The sequence below is a fragment of the Podarcis pityusensis genome (assembly GCF_964106645.2).
Source record: "Podarcis pityusensis genome assembly, chromosome: 9".
NCBI lineage: Eukaryota > Metazoa > Chordata > Lepidosauria > Squamata > Lacertidae > Podarcis > Podarcis pityusensis.
The window spans coordinates 56,173,094-56,194,056 of record NC_138034.1 but is presented as its reverse complement, the minus strand read 5'-3'; the positions used below and the strand labels follow the sequence as shown (position 1 = coordinate 56,194,056).

Below are 20,963 nucleotides of genomic sequence, written 5' to 3'. Positions count from 1 at the left end.
GCCGCTTTGAGACTCCTTCGGGTAGTGATAAAGCGGGATATCAAATCCAAATCCAATCACTTCTCAGTGGCTTTCGATACCATCGACCATGGTATCCTTCTAGAGCAACTCTCCAAACTAGGAGTGGGTGGCACCGCTTTGCAGTGGTTCCAGTCCTACTTGGATGGCCACTCCCAGAGGGTGTTACTTGCTTTTCAGCCCCGTGGAACCTTCAGTGTGGGGTTACACAGGGCTCAATCCTACCCCCTACGTTGTTTAACATCTACATGAAACTGCTGGGTGGGGTTATCCGGAGGTTTGGAGTATGTTGTCAGCAGTATGCTGATGACACTCAGCTCTATTTCTCCTTTACATCTGCAGGCGAGGCAGTGGAAGTGCTGGACCAGTGTCTTGCCTCAGTAATTGACTGGATGAGAGCCAACAAACTGAAACTCAATCCAGATACGACTGAGGGTGGGTTAGTGGGTGGTTTCCTAGACCGGATGGGTGGGAGATTGCCTGCTTTAGATGGGGTTACACTTTCTCTGAAGGAGCAGGTTCATAGCTTGGGGGCACTCCTTGATCCTTTGCTGTTGCTTGAGGCTCAGGTGGCCTCAGTGGCCTGGAGTGCCTTCCATCAGCATTGGCTGGTGGCCCAGCTACGCCCCTGTCTGGACAGGGATAGCCTAACTACTGTTGTCTATGCTTTGATAACCTCAAGGTTAAATTACTGCAATGCGTTATATGTAGGGCTGCCTCTGAAGATGGTTCAGAAACTTTAGCTGGTGCAGAATTCAGAGGCCAGGTTCCTCACTGGAGCAAGACGGTTTGAGCATATTACACCGATCCTGGTCCAACTGCACTGGCTGCAGATTAGTTTCCAGGCCCAATTCAAAGTTTTGACCTATAAAGACTTAAACGGCTCAGGACCGCAATACCTCAAGGACTGCCTCTTTTCATATGAACCTACCCAGACCCTGAGATCATCTTCTGAGGCCCTTCTTCATGTGCCTCCTCCTCAAGAGGTCCGGAGGGTGGCAACAGAAGAACAGGCCTTCTCTGCAGTGACTCCCCGTCTGGGGAATGCTCTCCCCAGGGAAGTTCACCTGGCGCCTTCATTATACACCTTTAGGCGCCAGGCAAAAACATTCCTTTTTAACAAGGCCTTTGGTTGATTTGATTGACATCCAATGCCCTTTTAAAATGTGGGGGGTTATTAGGTTGTTTTTTATTCTGATTATGTATTTTGTGGTTTTATATTTTGATATTATTCTGTGAACTGCCCTGAGACCCCAGGGTATAGGGTGGTATAATAATAATAATAATAATAATAATAATAATAATAATAATAATAATAGAAACAGGGCTTATTCTCAAGTAACTGTACAAAAAAATGCAGCCTCAAAGCAAAACTAGGCACTACATTGAATATGTGTGAATGCATCCCCCATCAACAAAAGCAGCCATGGGAGGGGCTAACTCTTCTCCTGCCACCATGACAATTCCGTTAGCAAATCACTCCAAGACATCACACCTTAGCTGCTTTTAGGTAATGAAGGGAAAACATAAGTGGCCAATACAGGCTTATATGCAAGCCTGGGGTCATCTCTTGCCCCAACCCAGCAGTGACGGATGGTCCCCAGTGGCTCAGAGGGACCCCTCACCAGTCCAACTGGGGGTAAAGGGAGGGCTACATTGTGCAGCAATGGTACCTTCATAGTAAATGGAACCATGTTGCTAGCGTTTCTGTAGCATTAAAATAAGCAGCAAAAAGAAGCAGATTGAACAACTTAACCCAGTCTCTGAGTCTGCCTTCACTGGCCTGTTCATTGGCATTCAGCTTTATTTGTTGGGATGCAATGTGTTTCAGGGGCACATCTCTTAACCTTCCACCCACCAGCCTGAGTTCTTGCTAGAACTGCAGTTTTATTTTGACGGTCTGATAGCAAGCACATTCTCATTCAAAGCACAATTTCCCTTAATGTTGTTTCATTCACATCGAGTGTTTCGTTCAAGTCAACAAGACTTGTATAATGTCATCAATGATATTTGAGGGCTTTTGTCATAACAGGTGGTGCTTCCAATGGAGCAAATCAGTTTTTTGCTGCCTCAACATCCTACATTAGATAGTGAAAGCTTAGAAAATAAGATCAGAGAGAAGGAACTGAATTCACCAGAGTTAATGTTTTCTGAATGTAGTCTCTATAGTTCTTTCTTGCTTTGGTTCACTATATCATCTGAAACCATCTCATCAGTGCGTTATTCCCAAAGCAATTCTGCACTGAATCAATATACAATAAGGTGCTTATGTACTGGGAACCAGATTGAGTCCAGCAGGACTTGTGCTTGCTCAAAGATCAGCTCTACCTGAAATTACGGCATAAATTTTCAAAAGTTTCATTGGAGTCAATGGAAAGCTGCAGATGACTGCCCCCACCTGCCTCCACAGCCATAGGAAGTTGCCTTACACTGAACCACACCATTGGTCCATCTAGTGCAGGGTTGTCCACGCGGATTGGCAGTGACACTCCAGGCTTTCAAGCATGGGTCTCTCCAAATCCTACCTGGAGATGCTGGGGATTAAACCCAGGTTCTTCTCCATACAAAGCAGTTAAGTGGATTTGTAGCTGGTTGTTCATGCCATCCTGGGGAAAAAAGTGAGAAGTGGGGTGTCACAGGGTTTTGTCCAAGGCCCTGGGATCCAGTATGACCTTAACAGAATGGAGAACTGGGCTGAAACTACAAAATGAATTTCAATAGAGGCAGGAAGAACCAGTTCTATACAATCCCTTGCTTGCAAGAAGTACATGTGATCTCAAGGTCTTAGTAGACCACAAGCTCAACATGAGTCAACAGTGTGATGCAGCAGCAAAAAAAAAAGTGAATTCTATTCTAGGTTGCATCAACAGTTCAAGGGAAGTAATAGTACCACTCTATTCGGCTCTCTTGGCCAATAAAGCGAGATGAGCTCTGCAACCCCAGAGTTGGTCAAGACTGGACCTAATGGTCAGGGGTCCCTTTACCTTTACTATTCTGCCTTAGTCAGAGCACACCTTGAGTACTGTGTCCAGTTCTAGCCACCCCAGTTAAAGGAGGATATTGACAAGCTGGAATGTGTACAAAGGAGGACAACCAAGATGATTAAGGGTCTGGAAACCAAGCCTTAGAGTTGAGGGAGTTGGGTATCTTTGTCCCAGAAAAGAGAAGACTGAGGGGAGATGTGATAGAAATCTTCAAATATCTAACAGCTTGTCACATGGAAGATGGAGCAAACTTGGGTAGGACCTAAACCAATGGCTTCCAGTTACAAGAAATGAGATTCTGACTAAACATCATGAAGAACTTTCTGACAGTAAGAGCTGTTTGGCAGTGGAACAAACTACTTTGGAAGGTGGTGGACTCATTGGAGGTTTTTAAGCAGAGATTTAAGCATCTGTCATGGATGCTTTAACTGAGATTCCTGCATTGCAGAGGGTTGTACTAGATGACCAGGTGTAACGTCCAGCTGTACAAATCTATGATTCTATGGTTCATCTAGTCCAAACCCCTTATCAATAAAAAATGTACAGCCCAAGATAAAACTGCACCCCCTAACAGATGGTCATCCATCAGCCACTTAAGTATCTCCAGTGGATGAAAGATCCTCAGCTCTTGGGCAGTATGTTCCACTGCCAAACAGCTTTACTGCAATTTCCACCAATAGGTCCTCTGTGGAGCAAGAGCAGGGTCCGCTTGCCCATGAGACAGGGTGAAACAGCCACCTTGGGCAGTGGAAGCTCAAGCGGTGGCACTCTTGGGGGCACCTCACTCATCCCACCACTTCAGCCCCTGGTGAAGTATCAGCAGCTTCTGGCAAGATCTTGCTGAAATCTCACAAGAACTCATTGAATTCTTGCAGAATATCACAGAGCCCACAAGATCTCACAGAGAGAGAACAAGTCTCCTCCATCTTCTATGGGGCAATCCTTCCCTTAATCATCTCTTCTCCAGATGAAACATACCCAGCTCTTTCACCTATTCCTCATAGGACTTAAGTTTCCAGACCTTCAATATGCTGTCCATCCACTGGATGTGCTCCAGTTTATCATTGCCAAAATCGGGTGCCTTGGCTTGTTAAGTGTTGTGAGAAATGTCGACATGTTTCTTCACTGTTTTCTCCTCAAATCATAGCATGCCCGTGTGCCTGCTGTGTTGCAGTTTAGTTGCATGTTTTCCTAATTCCGTCCAAAAAAAGTGAATAATTTATTTTCTCTTACCTCGCCCACTCAGAGTGTTTGTTGCCAGCTGAAAATGATTTTCAGCAAGACGCTGAATGTAAAGTGGTTCTAGCAATTTGACTTTGAACAGCTGGAGAAGTAATTCCATTTATTTCATTGCTGTGGCATTGCAAAACTCAGCAGAAATACCCAGGCCTATCAGTTAAAGTACTTCCTAATCAGGGACATTGTTGAATGTATCCCTGTCCTGGACCCAATTTATTTTCTCTTCGAGTAATTTGTTAGAGGACACACTCTTCATTTTCCTGCCCTTGGCCATTAACATTTGGCCTGCCCATGACTTAACATCCATTGGGTAGGATAGAATTCTCTTCAAACCCTGACCCCTTTGCTGCCAGCAGTTGACACTAGACTGGCGTGAAACATGATGGCATTGCAGGAGCGGCCATATTAGTGGGGTGGTACTGTGGAGCCTGTGACCTGGCAGTAGTGGCTGTGCCACATACTGGGTTGATGCGGGCAGCACAGCAATATGGTCCGGGCAATGCGGACACATCGGTGGAGACAGCCTGGCACTCCCATTGGTTCACCTTAACCTCATTGCTGCCCTGCCTTGCCCCCTGAGCATAAGCAAAATTTCCCACCAAAATTGCAACACACTTCTCCAACCAAACAACGAATAGAAAAATGTGTATATTAGGGTAGACCATGGGTAGGCAAACTAAGGCTCGGGGGCCGGATCCGGCCCAATCACCTTCTAAATCCGGCCCATGGATGGTATGGGAATCTGTGTGTTTTTACAAGAGTAGAATGTGTGCTTTTGTTTAAAATGCATCTCTGGGTTATTTGTGGGGCATAGGAATTTGTTCATTTGTTTTTCTTTTCAAAATATAGTCTGGCCCCCCACAAGGTCTGAGGGACAATGGACCTGCCCCCTGCTGAAAAAGTTTGCTGACCCCTGGGGTAGAGTATGCATACAAATGTATATATTGATGAAAATAACACACAATATATATTATATTGGGGGAGAATTCTTGTGTCAGGTGGCAGTAAGCAACTCCCACGGCCAGTTGCCAGGAACATACAAGACAAGTTCTTACCATCTGCTTTTTTTCCAATATTTACAGAGAGAGGCTTGGAACACAGCCTCTTGGGATAGTGGCGCTGTCCTGAGTGACTCTTCACCCCCCCTTTCCTCCCACTTCCTCTTTGGTCATTGTCTTCATCTCCCCTACAGGTGGCGCTGAGGGCCCTCTGCTTCTGAGCTCTTTGCTCTCCTACTTTCAAGGCTTGCCGTGTTCTGGGAGAGGGGAGTTCTGGAATGCTTTCTAAAGACACTGTGTCCGTCAGCTGTCACCCTCCTGGTGCTTCCTCTCCCTCCTCTCCCATTATTTCCCTCTACCATTCCTCTTCTGCCCAGTGCCTGACAACTTGCAAAGATGTGCATGTTTATTTTTATTTTTTGTTTATTATTACATTTCTACCTCACTCAAGAAATGTCTACAATTCCCCCTCTTCCCATTTTATCCTCACAACAGCCCTGTGAAGTCGTTTAGGCCGAGAGAGACAGCAACTGGACCAAGGTCACCCAGTGGGAGTTTGAGCCCAGGTCTTAGTCCAGCACGCTAACCACTAAACCACTGCATACAAAAAATGGGTGTCTTGTGGGAAACATTCCTGCTGGAATGCTGATGGATTATCATGAGGACTTCTATGTGTAAAAAAAATCACATCCTGTTGAGAAAATGTGGAGAACTGAACTTCAGATTTGAGAAATGAGAAATTGAGATAAATCAGCAGATTGAAGGATATGTCCTCTCTATTTGTTGGCACAACCAAGCTTCCTACCATGTGTGGTCAAGTGTGGTCTGGGGCAGCGGAGAGCTGGACCAGGAAGGGGAGGGCAAGGCTGAAGGGAGGTGCTTCAGTCTGAAGAGAATGGTGTGCAAGTTTTGTTATGGACAAAGGAACTTCAAGGAAGAGGCGACTTAAGCTGCTCTGAAAAAAAGATATTGATACACTCCAAATCATTCACACAGAAAATAGTAGATCTATCTGAAAGGCAACACAGAGAGATCTGCATTACATTGCATCCCTAATTATTTTTATTATTGAATGATTATAAGATTATTGTATAATCTAAGACGCTTGTATAATCTTAGTAGGGGTGTGACTTTGAGGGGGTGCGGCTGTAAGGAGGCATGGCTGTGAGCATCATGAAGAGATACTGCACTTCTGAATTTGCCTCTGCCCAGAAGTATTCCAAAATAATGCCCATCGACGCTGTGAGAGCTCATGCTATTTCCTTATAATCTGTTTTCAAGGTCCTTGGATGCTCTTGTGAGGCACTGGAGTTCTGAAAAGTAATCACCATACTTATTCTGCTGCCATCTTTCATTTCCTAATTTCCTTTTCGTGTAGTTTTTCAGCAGAAGGCAACCAGAACTCATGCTGGTAATGAGAAGTTGCTGTGTGCTGCCAGAAAACCAGGTATGATGATTTTGTTGATTTATATATCCATATATATATATGGTCCAGAGAGGCTGTTCATGGCAGTATAATAACCCAATGCAACAATCTGCAAAAACTCCCATTTGCTGGTTCTCTGATGCAACTTGTGGCAGGGTAAGTTTACATTGTCAGTCTAGGACTGGATGTTAAATGCATCTATTCTTCTACAGTCTTTTCTCATTTCTTACTGTTCTTTGCCAGGCTGTGCTGCCAATGGTAGCAATCACAAGGCAAATGTGACAGTTACAGAGCTAGATTGAGACTTAGGGCACAATCCAACCAGCCAGCAGAGCTTTCTCGAGGGACAGGACCAATGCCATAGCCAGAGCCCAGCCACTCAGAGGAGGAGCAGTTGAAGGGAAGGGCAGAATAACTGGTACAGAGATCAGGTCCAGATCAGGCCTGACACCATCATCTGATGACAGCAAGACTGGTGCAGGATCCAGCAGATCCCAAACTGGCTCAGTCCCGCCTCCTCCTTTTCCTTGGAACATCCCATTTCAGGACTTGTTTTAGTGCTCCCCACCAGAAATAACACTGTTGGAAAGAAAGCTATGCTTGATCTACTACTTTTCTACTTGCAAGGCATTAGAAAAGGGAGCCTCCCACTTCCAGTGGTATAGTTCTCAGTCAGGAGCTGTGCTGTGCAACTCTACTGACCACCAAGCTCAGGTCTTAAGTTCTAACTCAGAGAATCAGAAGTTTCCAAGTGGTTGCAGTTTGGTTTTTGTAACTTCCTTTACTGGGTAAAGGTAAAGGGACCCCTGACTGTTAGGTCCAGTCGGGACCGACTCTGGGGTTGCGGCGCTCATCTCGCTTTATTGGCCGAGGGAGCCGGCATACAGCTTCCGGGTCATGTGGCCAGCATGACTAAGCCGCTTCTGGCGAACCAGAGCAGCGCACGGAAACACCGTTTACCTTTCCGCTGGAGTGGTACCTACTTATCTACTTCACTTTTGACGTGCTTTCAAACTGCTAGGTTGGCAGGAGCAGGGACCAAGCAACGGGAGCTCACCCAGTCGCGGGGATTCGAACCGCCAACCTTCTGATCGGCAAGTCCTAGGCTCTGTGGTTTAACCCACAGCACCACTCGCGGACATGACAACAATTTAAGGATACAGAGCTATGCACAATTAGCAAGGGGAAACCTCCAGTTCAGACCACTGGGACTTTCTTTTGAGCAAATATGTAGAGTTGGCGGTCAGCATATTATCTTGTGCCCTGTTTAAGACACCACTGTGTTCATAGCCATTTAATCAATGAAAAGAGAATTCCTGACTGTTTGTTCCATTTTTATGAGCAGTGAGTTTACTGTAACCTTCAAGCGGCATTATAACATTTTCCTAGGAGATGATTAAATATCGGTATTATTGACGCTGCTGGTGCACCAATGTCCAAGGTTACTGCTCTACAAGTTCAAATAATTTCTATGCATCAATCACCTGCTGAAATAAATGCATTTTTAATAGGCTGGCCAGATTCTCCATGCTACCATGCTACATGTAGCCCACCGGGTACAATAAAAACTGCAAATCAGAATGTTGATCTTTTAAAGCTTTTCATTGGTACAAGACAATAAAATGAGGATCCATATATTGTTGGTTGAGGGACCACAAAAGAGCCCTCACACAAGAAGGAAGCATTAACATGACGGAGGAGGTACCATGTTATTCTACAGAAAATTAGTCAGAGCTCATCATCACCAGCTTACTACTACAGGGTTCCTATCTAATCATTAATTGGCCATCGTGCTATTAATTGAACCAGCACTTCTGACGTGTTTCGAGGTCACTTCCATGGGGAGTTTTGGCGCATCATCCTTCAGTTGCCAGGCAGCACAACCCCATATATTTTTCCTCCAAAGTAAGTTCCACTGTGTGCAATGCAGCTTACACCTCGGTAAGCGTGCATATGATTGCAAACTGAATGTCTGATCTTCATCCATGCGGAATACAGTGAAGGCCAGGCAACTGTAATGCAAGTGAGCTTCCTGGCCAACCTATTTTACCTTCCCAGCACCGACTCAAGAGGATGTCGAGCTGCTTTAAGCTGTATACAGTCCAATGCTGTAAAGAAAAATATTGCATAGGACAGTGTTCTCGAAGCTACCAGCATGAGTTTGACCAAACTGCGAGAGGCAGTGGAAGACAGGAGTGCCTGGCTTGCTCTGGTCCATGGGGTCACAAAGAGTTGGACACGACTAAACGACTAAACAACAACAACAATGGTGTACAGCTCTAGTATAGAGATAATTCAGTATGACACAGAGTTTGTCTTCAGGAAAGTGTGGTGTGCACACTGGTTGCTGTGGAAAGCTATCTTGGTAGTGCTAGATTTCCTGTCTTTGCTTATGAACCAAAGTGCCTGGCCTTAATGTAATGTGTCAGTGATTCCTTTCTTGAGTTTCATAATTAGTTAATGGTACAGTGCTGTCTCACAAAGGGAACTCCAACGACAACTAAATTCAACAGAGAATTAATCAGGCAAATGGCCATGAATGTGAATGCTTTGTGTACCAGGATGAAACCCTCATCGCAGCTAGATATTGGAATCCCTGGCAGCACTCGTCTCATTTATCAACATAGAATTTAATCCTGGAGCTTAAAAGTTATTGATATTCCAGTTGGGATCCAGATTCAAATCTGACCTAGCAGGTAGGGGAGAAGAAGAGAAGAAGAGTTTGGATTTGATATCCCGCTTTATCACTACCCGAAGGAGTCTCAAAGCGGCTGACATTCTCCTTTCCCTTCCTGCCACAACAAACACTCTGTGAGGTGAGTGGGGCTGAGAGACTTCAAAGAAGTGTGACTAGCCCAAGGTCACCCAGCAGCTGCATGTGGAGGAGCAGAGACACGAACCCGGTTCCCCAGATTACGAGACTACCGCTCTTAACCACTACACCACACAAGGTCCTAGGGAAAGGTCTACCTGTTACTCATCTCTTGGTACAGGGATGGGAGATATGCAGTTATCCAAATTTTGTATGTCAGCAACTTCCATCATTCCTCACCATTGACCATGCTGGGGCTAATGGGAGCTGGAGTCCACTATCATCTGGAAAATTACAGGTTCCCTATCCCTGTCTTAATGGGAGTTGTGGCAAAGCTCTGATAATACAAAAGCCGACAAAGGAAAATAAGCTAAATGTTCTGGTGTCTCTAAGGAGTCAGGGTGAAGCAACATCTTCCCCCCATCATTGAGACCTTTACCGTTTGGATTTATGTATTTATTTCCTTTATATCTTGCCTTTCTTCCAGGGGGCTAAAGGTGGGTTACCCCCTTCCATTTGCATCCTCTCAACAACCCTGTGTGGCTGAAATATAGTGAAATTAGCCTAGGCAACTAAACTGTGTCTCCCCACCCCTAGTCTGATTTGGTAACCATTATATCATTTTACCACTACACCACACTGAAAAGGTATCTAGTAATTGCACTTAGGCTGTCCATTTTCTCTACTTCAGAAATCTAGATTTCTATCATATATGCAGCTCAAAAAGGGTTTTTTGCTTCTGTCCTGAATGTTTGCATTTGCTCCCTGAAGATAAAGCTCAAGGTGACAGGACCACATACAGTACCGTCAAGCCAAGCATCCCATTGAGGCAAGAAGAGCTCATCCTATTGCAGGAGCAGGTGAAGAAGGGGATACTTTCTGTGGATGAAGCTCTGGAGAAATTTAAAGAATGGCAGAATCACAGAAGTGGATTAGAAGCGACCCAGCAGGTAGAAGCCTTGTGTATTTTGTGTGGTGCTTACAAGCTAGCTGCTATGTTCATCAAGATATCTCTGCTCTTTTAGTGGGTTTCACATTTTTCTTCTTCTCCTGTGTTGTGTGTTTTCAAACCTGAGTTGGGTGTACCAGTGTTAGACACATAGGGAGCTTCCTTGTGCCAAGCCAGTCGCTTGGTCCATGAGGTCCAGTATTATCTTCTCTGGCTGTCAGCATCCCTCCAGGATCTCAGGCAGTGTCAGAGACCAGGCTGAGGAGTGCTGCTCTGATGAGGAATGGTGGGAGCCTCCCCCTCCCCCTGACCAGGATCCTGAAGCTGCCCAGGAGCAGTGGAGCAGTATAGATTTGGAGCAGTGGTTTGCAGAGTTTGCAGAGCTGGGCAGAGTTGAGTGGGGAACAGCTAGGAGAATAAGAACTGAGAAGAAGAGAGTTAACAGACTCTGGTTCACTGGAATGTGTCCAGCCGCTCAGTCCAAGGTCAAAGAGATTAGATAAGGTAGCTACATAGAAGGCATAGTGGTTGTGAGATCAGGTTGCAAGACAAGGAAGGGACGAGGGGGGAAGTAGGTGGAAACCTTAATTGGGAGCACCTTTACTTTGAGAATGGACTCTTTGTTCTTTCGCTGTGATAACTAAAATATCTTTAAATGGTAAGAGACTCTCTTCACTTTGTTCTGCTTATCCACGGCCAAAGGGAGGGAGGAAGCCGCTTCCCCAAAACCTGACAGGCAGAGGCCTTTCCATCCCTTGCCACCTGATCTGTTTTACTGGAGATGCCATGAACTGAACGTGAGATCACCTGCAGGCAAAGCAGACAATTCTGCCACTGACCTGCCCCACTCTTGTGAATAGTTCTACATATAGCCAGGATACAAATCAAATCTTAGGACTTTCATGACATGCATGCATTTTTAATGACCACATCCACATGGGTTTCTCATAGTTAGGGGTGGAGGAGAAATTTGAGTCAATTCACATTCAAAGGCAAATCTAGCAAATTCACACTTTCCATACAATGTGCAGGCAGAAATTCAACCATCCTTCAAATTTTGCAGTTATCCAAATTTTGCAGTGTCATTCTGCAACCCAGTAATGTGTACAAAAATACGTCTACCATGCAAAATGTTGCATAAAATGCATACATTGGTGCAAATATCCTAAAAAATGCATGACACTATGGAAAATTGTTTGCAAAAGTGTGTATATTAGGAGAATATATTGGGGCTGATTTTCAGAGTGATTATACAAGTGATGGTAATGCCAAACAGGAAGCAAACGAAAAATCCCTCAAATAAGTCTCCAAGGTTTACCATGTCCTTGTTTGAATGTTATGTGAAAGTTGGTTTAAGGAACAAACATATTTTCACTAAAACTAGGCCCTTAAAAGATGAAAGGGAGGAGAGGGACAAGAGTACATGGTCACAGGGCTCATTCCCCATCTGTTAAAGCATAGTTTATTAGACCAAAAGAGCAACATCAGGATTGGATTTATATGTGGGATTTTGCAATGTTCTTAATGAGTATGGGTGTGGGTTTGGCCACAACTGCTGCACCACCTGCATTGACTCTCTTAGTTTATTTGTAATATATGTAATATTGCAGAAGTTTCTTTCTGGAGTCCACCTCACCATTTGCATTTGAGTGTTCATAGAGATTAGCTAGATTTAAGGAGCTCTGAAAACACTGAGACTTCACATAGTTGCAATTCATTTTCCATCATTGTCCAAACAGACAAACTATGGTGAATGTTAACTCTGGTTGGAAACAAGCCAAATTCAAGCCATGGTTTAGCATGACATCCAAACCATTATGAGAAGACTTGACTTGTCCTTCTCTGAGACAACTGGAGTGATTGGGCAGCAAAACTAAAGTTGACAGAACAAAGCTGAACAGGTTCTTCCTAATAACTCATTGTTCTTGGGTGGTTACAAATACTTCTTTCTTATTTTGGCCATGAAATTCAAGGTAGCTGCCCATATGGATGGCAATTATTGCCTCTTGAGGGAGTGGGTGGCAGCTGTGGAGATATTGCATTTGCTCTTAGAGAAAACTTTCCAGAGATATTTATGTATCATAACTCTACCAAAATTCTCTTTTAAAACACAGAGAGGGAGAGATTCCGCCCCCCAATGTCTTTTAAAATGATTTCCTGTGCTAGGAAGCTTAAGTGTGCAGAATACTAAAAAGCCCGACTCCTCCAGCTACTCATTCATTATTTTTAACAATCAACTGCAGCTATTGATTTTTGTTGTTGTTTGTGTGTTTGTTTCTTACTTAAGGAAAAAATACGCCAGCTCAGAGACTCTATTATCAGAAAAAGACCGGAGGAGGAAAGCACGTATGGTAAATTACATTTAACTAGCATTTCAATAAGCTGCAGAAGGGAACTGTATATATATTTTTTTCAAGGTCTGAACCAAAGACTAGTGAAGCCCATGGAAAGGCTTTGATAGGCTTCTCCATAGTTTTGTGACAATTTGTCAAATACGGAGACCTGCCTTCCCACAGAAGAACACAAAATGATTCATAATAGTAATTATGAGCAGCTGTGTGGAATGCCAAAATTATAGGCAATGGAATCAAGAAACGTGTTTTGAACAGCAATTCAGTATTTTTGGACCAGGAAACCCTCTGTTTATACCAGGGATGCTCAAAGTTTGAATCAGGCCTCCCTAACAAGTAATAGAGAGTTGTCAGGGGCCGAACAATCCCTGCCCTGAACTATTCCAGTTTGTGTCTTAGTTGCCACAACTCATCAACAAAAACCAAGCGCTACAGAAAGGTTGGCAGAAACATGGAGAGGGCTGGAGGGCAGCTTTCTATGGTTGCTCCCAGACAGGAGAAGGAATAGCAGTGATCACTTTAGAGGTGATTCACAGTACTCTGTATCCCTCACCTTCTTTAGTCCGGGGTTGGTAAGAGACTGTGAAAGAATACAGTCTGCGTTTTTCAGCATGAAAAGTGGTTTTTTTTCCATGGGAAGGGCTTTTGTATCCCTGTGGGACCTTTCTCTTACCTGGCCTGCCACTAGGTATGGGGGAGAGTTTAACTTTGTTTCCATTTCAAGGTGAACTTAACTACTTCACACTTTCTGAAAGAATATGAGAACCAAAACACAGCCATCCTTTGAAAGCCACACATCTCCGAATTTTGCAATGCAGTTCTCCAGCCAAGCAATGTGTACAAAAACGCATATACTAGTGCAAAGCATGCATATAAGTGTATGTATTAGTGAACATAATGTACCAAAAAGCATTACATTACGGGAAACTGCTTTGCAAAAGTGTTCAAATTGGGGGAAACTGCATACAAAAAAAATGTACATATTAGAATTCACACAAAAATGCTGATAAATGTTCGTGAGGACTTTAACAAAAAAAAAATTTCAAACTGATGTAGAAGTGTGGAGAACTTGATTTAAAATTAGGAAAAAGAAGAAAGTGAGAGAAACCAAAATGGATATATTGGCCCAATCCTGATATGCCAACTTCCACTTTCAGTGCCACACTAGTGTAGATAAGACCACAGTGCAGGGATGCAGAGCCTTTTAAGTATCATTGGACACCAGTTCCCAACATCCCCATCCAGCAGGGCTAATGATCAGGGGTGACAGGAGTTGAAGGACTGCAGGCTCCTCATCCCTGGAATAATGGAAAAAAATATGAAATTCTGAGGTAGATCTATGCTCACAATTCTATGAATGCAGATCAAATGGCACTTGGGGAAAGACTCGACTAAAAAACCCCACATGACCAGTTGTTGTAACCACATTTTGGCTTACTTTTCTTCCTAACAGACAAAATCACCATTATTCACCATCCAGATGGTAAGTTCCAATACCTTTACCTCATAAATCACGCCTACAGCCAGTCTACAAGGTGCCTCCTGAATAGGCATCTACTGAATAGTATTTTTTTGGTTAAAAAAAAATAGATGTGGTGCTGGTACTCACTTTTCTGGTGACTACCATCACAAGAAAGCAGTTTGTTTGTTTGAGCGCTGATCCAAAGATTTTCCACCCACCTCCATTTTGCCAAATTTGAGATGGGTAAAGTTTGATAAAGTGTGGTACATAACCTTAGTAAACTTCAGGTTGTGGGGGCATACCAGGAAAGGTGATTGGACATCTTCTTCCTTCTCTTTCTCTCATTCGTTTACCCATCATTGCAAATTAATTGAGCTCTTCCCTCCCACAATGCACTCTTGGAATGATATGGTGTCATTTGTTAATTAAAAATAAAAAGGGGAGGAGAACAGGCATCAGGTCTGGGGTCTAATGCAAATGTCCCTGTGAACCACCCTCTAACAAAGCTGGCATTCAGGTGTCCCTTTCATGGCAAAGAGCTCAACAACTAGGGTACCACAACTAAGGTAGCCTTGGGGCTGTTCTTTTGACAGCAGAGGTGCTCAGAAGAGGGCACCTTCAGCAGATCTCTTTTCATAGGAAATGATATATGGGAGGAAGCCTTCCTTCAAGTAGACGAGGCCCATATTATGTAAGGCTTTAAACCTTGTGTATGCTAGACTCTTATCTTAATTGGATTGCCTGCTGTAAGACAAATATATCAGTACCAAATAGCTCCAAACCAGCCTGACGCTAAAAGTTGCAAGCCTTTTCTTATTTTGATAGTTCCCGTGGCGAGACGAAAAGCAAGTCTTAGTGCTGAAGGCATTGTGTACACCCATCCATTTCCAAAGCAGGTATGTATCAAGATTTCCCAAAAATTGTGTGTTTTATTTCTGAAGTTAAATTTAATATGTTAGAATGAATGTCCTACAGTCAATTAGGAAGTGCTGAAAATAAATGCCATCCTGATGTCAGACCTCAAAACATCATTCTGTGGCCCCACATACCTTTTCTGAAAACATTTACTGTATACCTCCAATGGCCCATATGAGCATTTATTGCAGAATTTGTTGTTTAGTCGTCTTAGTCATGTTCAACTCTCCGTGACCCCATGAACCAGAGCATGCCTTGGAAACTCACACTTTCTTTTTTTTTTTTAATAAGATATTTATTAGGATTTTTAAAATATTACAATAAAAAATGAAAAAGAAATACAAAATAAAAATGATTAAAAACACTCAGATTTTCTATTGCTTATTTTTCCTTAGCTTGTTTCCTGGACCTCCTCATACCTCCCTTTTTTGTATTCCAGTTCAGTTTGTTGGTTCAGCAAATCCTTACCCTCTTTGTTTATCCTAATCTTTAGTCTTAAAATAGTAACTTTAGATTTTTATCTCTTAACAACCCATTTTTCATATTCCCTTAAAGCATTACAGCTGGAAACCACTTAATTTCTATCCAACATCGTTCTAACATTCATTGATTTTACAATATTTCTGTAGATAATCTTTGAACTTCTTCCAATCTTCTTCCATTATCGATGGCGCCAACCCGGAAGTCCCGGAAACTCACACTTTCTTCTCAAAGCTTCTCCTTTTTTATGTCCATGGAGTTTTCTTGGCAAAATACTGGAGTGGTTTGCCAGTTCCTTCTCCAGGTGGATCATATTTGGTCTAAACTCTCGGCTATAACCTGTCCGTCTTGGGCAGCCCTGCACGGCGTAGCTCACAGTTTCTTGGAGTTATTCAAGCTCCTTTGCCACGACAAAGCAGTAATCCATGAAGTGGCCACACTTAAATCCTATGATGTCATGAAGAAAGCACTCCCCTCTTGTGCTTTCCTTGTCCAGATTCCCACCCTGCTCTTCTAAAGCAATTATATTTAATGTCATAGCATCATTACGGAGAAAGGAGGATAGGCAGCTTCCATCCAGCAGCCATTTAGAGATACTCAAGTAGTAGCAGTAAGCTTTATCCTCCTCCAAATGTTGCCACTGCCCCTGAAATTTGGTGGTGGGTTTTGTCCCCCAGCTTTTTTACCCACACCCCCATGCTCCCAAAATTGGAGAGGTGTGTTCCATGTTGCTTGGCAGTCCCATTCTGGACCACTTCTGTAAGCTTTTCAAAGGCAGAACCACATAGGAAATCCAACAGTAACAAGTCATATGTAAGGTAACAAGGCATATGTAATCACTGCCAGATGCTTCTTTGGTTTTAAATTTTTATTAAAAAAAAAATAATATGTCAATAGCTACCACTTCCAGATCCTTAACAGTGTTCATGAACAGCATGTGTTATTTCAGACTCTGCTTTGAAACCCACCAGGGAAAGAGCAGGCGTTTCCTGATAACAGAGGTAATGGCATATATACAACGCACTTTGCAAACGGACATTGCTTAACTCCCTATTCTTCTTTGGTTCATTTTCATTAATAAACCAGCTTCTTTCCTTTACTTTATTTAACGCTTGCTGGATATTTGAAATGTTTAAGGCAGGCAGAAGATCAGAGCGATTTTCAGGAGACTTCTTTTATTATTTTACTTTATATTTCAGACTTCTAAGCCACGTCGCAGCCAGAAGTTATCAAAACAGGGTACAGTAAGATAACCAAGACAGACAAAATGAGAAAGAGAACACGGTTCTCTGGCTCCAAATTATTTAGCAACAAAAAGGTTCCCCTCCCGAAATCGGGTGGCTGAAACAAAGAAAAGCTAAGTTCTCCCTCCACTGCTAGAGGCAGTAAGCCTGTGGATGTTATTTGCTGGGGGGTAACAAGTGGGGCGGGTGTTGTTGCAGGCAGTTCCTGCTTTGGGGCTTCTCATGGCATCTGGTTGACCACTGTGAGGACAGGAGGCTGGACTAGACAAGCTACTGGACTAATCCAGCAGATGGGCTCTTCTTATTTTCTTACGTAAAGAATGCCCACGGTAAACCCAGAGGTGGATTTTTGTATGAAAAAGGAATGTGGGCTCAGTTCTGCTACTGAAAGGAAATATATGAGCCAGTGTACTGTAACCTGATTCAATAAAGGAAAATAGGTGTCTGTATAAATTACAGTGGTACCTCAGGTTAAGAACTTAATTCGTTCTGGAGGTCCATTCTTAACCTGAAACTGTTCTTAACCTGAAGCACCACTTTAGCTAATAGGGCCTCCCGATGCCGCTGTGCCATTGCTGCACGATTTCTGTACTCATCCTGAAGCAAAGTTCTTAACCCGAGGTACTATTTCTGAGTTAGCGGAGTCCGTAATCTGAAGCATCTGTAACCTGAAGCGCCTGTAACCTGAGGTACCACTGTACTAGCTGCTTTAGGGCCACTATAGTGCATGTGTGGGTGTCAGTGTCCTTTTACAAGGCTGTATTTTCAGCCCACCAATGGGTTAAACTATATTGTCTTCCAGAATTTCAAAGGTTTGGAATTCTGAGAATGGCTGAAACATTAATTAACTATCTGATCAGTGCAGGATGCATTAGCTGTCATTTAAAAGCTGTGCCTTACATATCTTAGCTACCATTGTCTTCCCCTCCAGCAAAAAATTTCCCATGGTCTTCTTAATGAGGATGACCTTCTTACTTGGGGCATCTCATTATTCCATTCTGCAGGAATTCTTCTTCCTTTTTAAAATAGCTTTCTCCTCCCTGCCACTGTACATTGCATCAAAGGGGTGTTGTTTTAAATTATTAGTCCTGCTACCTGTGTCTCATTTTCTAATTATTTCTTTTCTACATTCATTATTCCATCAGGTAAACATCCCAAGAGATATAAGTTATTAGATTTGACCACGCAAGGGAGAAAATATATGAGCACACTTTTAGAAGTTGTATGCTGGATGCTTCTTTCCTATAAATTTTGAGCTGTTAGTTGACAGCCTTATATTTAAAGGTCTAGATATTTTGCACCCCCATATTTATCTGTGTTTCTAATGCTAACCCTAAGAATCAGCAACAGTTTAAGGGTGCTTCCAGAGGACCTATATATTCTGCCTTCATTCTCATTTGTGTGCCGGGAGATTAAGCAACATTCTCGCCTGAATAAACATTTGTTCTATTTTGTTTGCATGGAGGTGAGATGGCTTTGCATCAGAGCAACTGCTATCCCACACTCTCCAGGACATTTTACCACCACATCTGTTATCACAAAAAGTCCAGTCTTTTGAGGAAGCAGTTTTGTTGCACAAGACCACCCCATCAGCTGTAATTGTGCAATTAGAATTTCCTGGTATGTGCTTGCATCCCACTCCAAAATAGCAATAGTGTAGAACCTGAGAACACATCCCATGCTCTGAGTTTATGTCGCAGAGCATAATATTATATGTATAACAGTACATATAATAAAGACTATAATACCCATTTTGGGGTATTTTTAGCAGAACCTAACGGGGAAATCTCACTTCTCATCAGCTTAAAGGAGCAAGACAGGAATTAGAAACCCATGCAGACAAACTTGCCATTGAGGGTTTCAGCAAATTTTATTACTGAGTGGGGGTGGGGAGCTAAGCATTGAAAGCTGGCCAATAAGTCTTTTGTTTTATTCTTATATGCTGGCCTGGTAACAGTTTGCCCAGTAATTGTGTCTTTTTCACCATTCTCTTTAGAGCAGATTGTTGGACCCCTTGCAGCGATCATTCTACATCACCAAGAGATGATCCAAGTTTCAGCAAACTCTGCTGCACTAAGTTGAGCCTTGAAGACTGGATAAGCAAAAGTCCCCACCCAACAGGCCTCCTTTTCAAATGTTCCTCTTGCCTTTGTTTCGGTGGAGTCTGCAAACAAATTAACAGGGGCAAAACAAATGATGTTTTCATTCTGCTGGGGAACCCCTAGCGGAGGCTTGCCAGGCATCCCCCCACTTAGCCAACACGGCACTTTTGACTGAGCCACACCCACCTAACCTACACCTGACACCATATAAGGCATGGGGAGTGGAGCAGGTAGAACCCTGCTTCAGACAAAAGGGAGTTTGCAGGTACCACCAACCAGTGCCTGCAAAGCCTGATGCAAAGTGCTCTATAATATAGCGCTTTGAAAGGCGCTTTCAAGGTCCTCAGAAACCTATTTCAAAGTGCCGCCTTGCACAGTGCTTTCCAAAGTGACCATAAGTTATTGGACAATTATACAAATTGAGCTCTTAAAAGCAACAAAAACCTTTGTCACCAATAAGTTCAGAGGCGGGACTTTTTTTAATGGTTCGCTGCTTGTAATTGTCATATGACTGCCGCCACCCCAAAATATCCCACCAGAACTTAGCGTTAAATGAACTTACTGGCACCTGCCTAACCGTCCTGATACATGACGCTGCAACATGGCTTCTGTTTCAAGCAAGAGAAGTGAGAGACGTGTCAATTAAAATGAACAGGCCAGGGAATAAGGCATGAGAGCTTTGCCATTGTCAGCATTCTGTATACATTTTTCCAATTGTTTCATGTGCATTTCATTTCTGTATATTGCTATGTGCCCTCATTGACAAAGAATAAGGAGGTATACATGAAACTGAATAAATTATCAGTCCTGCTATTGACAAACCACTGTAATAATTCCTTTCATTTCCCATCTTTATGGGGGTGAATGCTGTTGTTTCTGTAGCCAAAATGGCAGCACCCATGCACAGGAAGGAGGTGTCAGCAGCACCTGGGAACTTTAAGGTCTGCAGACGCACGTGACTCTCAAAAAAAGAAAAGAGGGTCAAAAAACTATCCCTACTGCCCCCCAAAATACATGAACTACAGGGTTTATACAGTGCATGTGAGCAGTGTCCAACCAGCCTGTCCCAACCTCATGTCCTTTCCCCCACCTCCCCTATGCATGGTTACACCCGTCAAAGTTCTTCCAGCTGAGGAAGGGTGCCTCTGAAAGCACACATCTCATCAGGTGGCCTGCTCTGTGCCTTCAAATCTCTTCTCAGATGGAGTCAGGTCAGCTCTGTGACTCTAAAGACTCTAAACATCAAGCCTGTGGGCCAAACATTGTCCATTTGGAGTTCCAATTTGGCCCAAGAAGTTTCCCCACTGTCAATCAAGTGGTGTCCCCAGACATCTCTTGCCAATGTTTTGGGTCTTTGGCACCTTGCCATAGATCAAGATTGAGCTTTCCGCTGCTAGCAATTGAGCCTAAGTACTTGTTCGCCAAGGGACGCGGGTGGCGCTGTGGGTTAAACCACAGAGCCTAGGGCTTGCCGATCAGAAGGTTGGCGGTTCGAATCCCCGCGATGGGGTGAGCTCCCATTGCTCGGTCCCTGCTCCTGCCAACCTAGCAGTTCAAAAGCACGTCAAAGTGCAAGTAGATAAATAGGTACCACTCCGGCAGGAAGGTAAACGGCGTTTCCGTGCGCTGCTCTGGTTCGCCAGAAGCAGCTTAGTCATGCCGGCCACATGACCTGGAAGCTGTACGCCGGCTCCCTCAGCCAATAAAGCGAGATGAGCGCCACAACCCCAGAGTCGGCCACGACTGGACCTAATGGTCAGGGGTCCCTTTACCTTTACCTTTACCTTTACTTGTTCGCCAAGTACTCAGTCACATCTCTGAAAAAGACTTTGCCTACAGGCAAATGTTGATCTATGCCTTCCAAGTGCCCTCTTTTCTAGTAAGAAGTGGGCTTCCCCGCTGTAGACAGGTGCCCCCCCTCCAACAACATTTTGTTGCAGGGCCTCATTTATTTATTCAAAATGGTAATTTGTGGCACCTTAC

The 20,963-nt window shown here is 43.6% G+C and overlaps 1 protein-coding gene across 1 annotated transcript in view; it reads left to right on the top strand.

Annotated features, from left to right (window-relative positions):
- BANK1 (B cell scaffold protein with ankyrin repeats 1) overlaps positions 1-19,801 on the top strand; it is a 174,811-nt gene extending 155,010 nt beyond the window's left edge. The window contains exons 11-17 of the mRNA XM_081020292.1: positions 6,618-6,686; positions 10,249-10,427; positions 12,714-12,777; positions 14,231-14,260; positions 15,065-15,135; positions 16,584-16,635; positions 18,875-19,801. Coding sequence (XP_080876418.1) covers positions 6,618-6,686; positions 10,249-10,427; positions 12,714-12,777; positions 14,231-14,260; positions 15,065-15,135; positions 16,584-16,595 — 425 coding nt within the window. The 3' untranslated portion in view covers positions 16,596-16,635; positions 18,875-19,801. The remainder of the gene's footprint in view (positions 1-6,617; positions 6,687-10,248; positions 10,428-12,713; positions 12,778-14,230; positions 14,261-15,064; positions 15,136-16,583; positions 16,636-18,874) is intronic.
- The last annotated feature ends 1,162 nt before the right edge of the window (positions 19,802-20,963 follow it).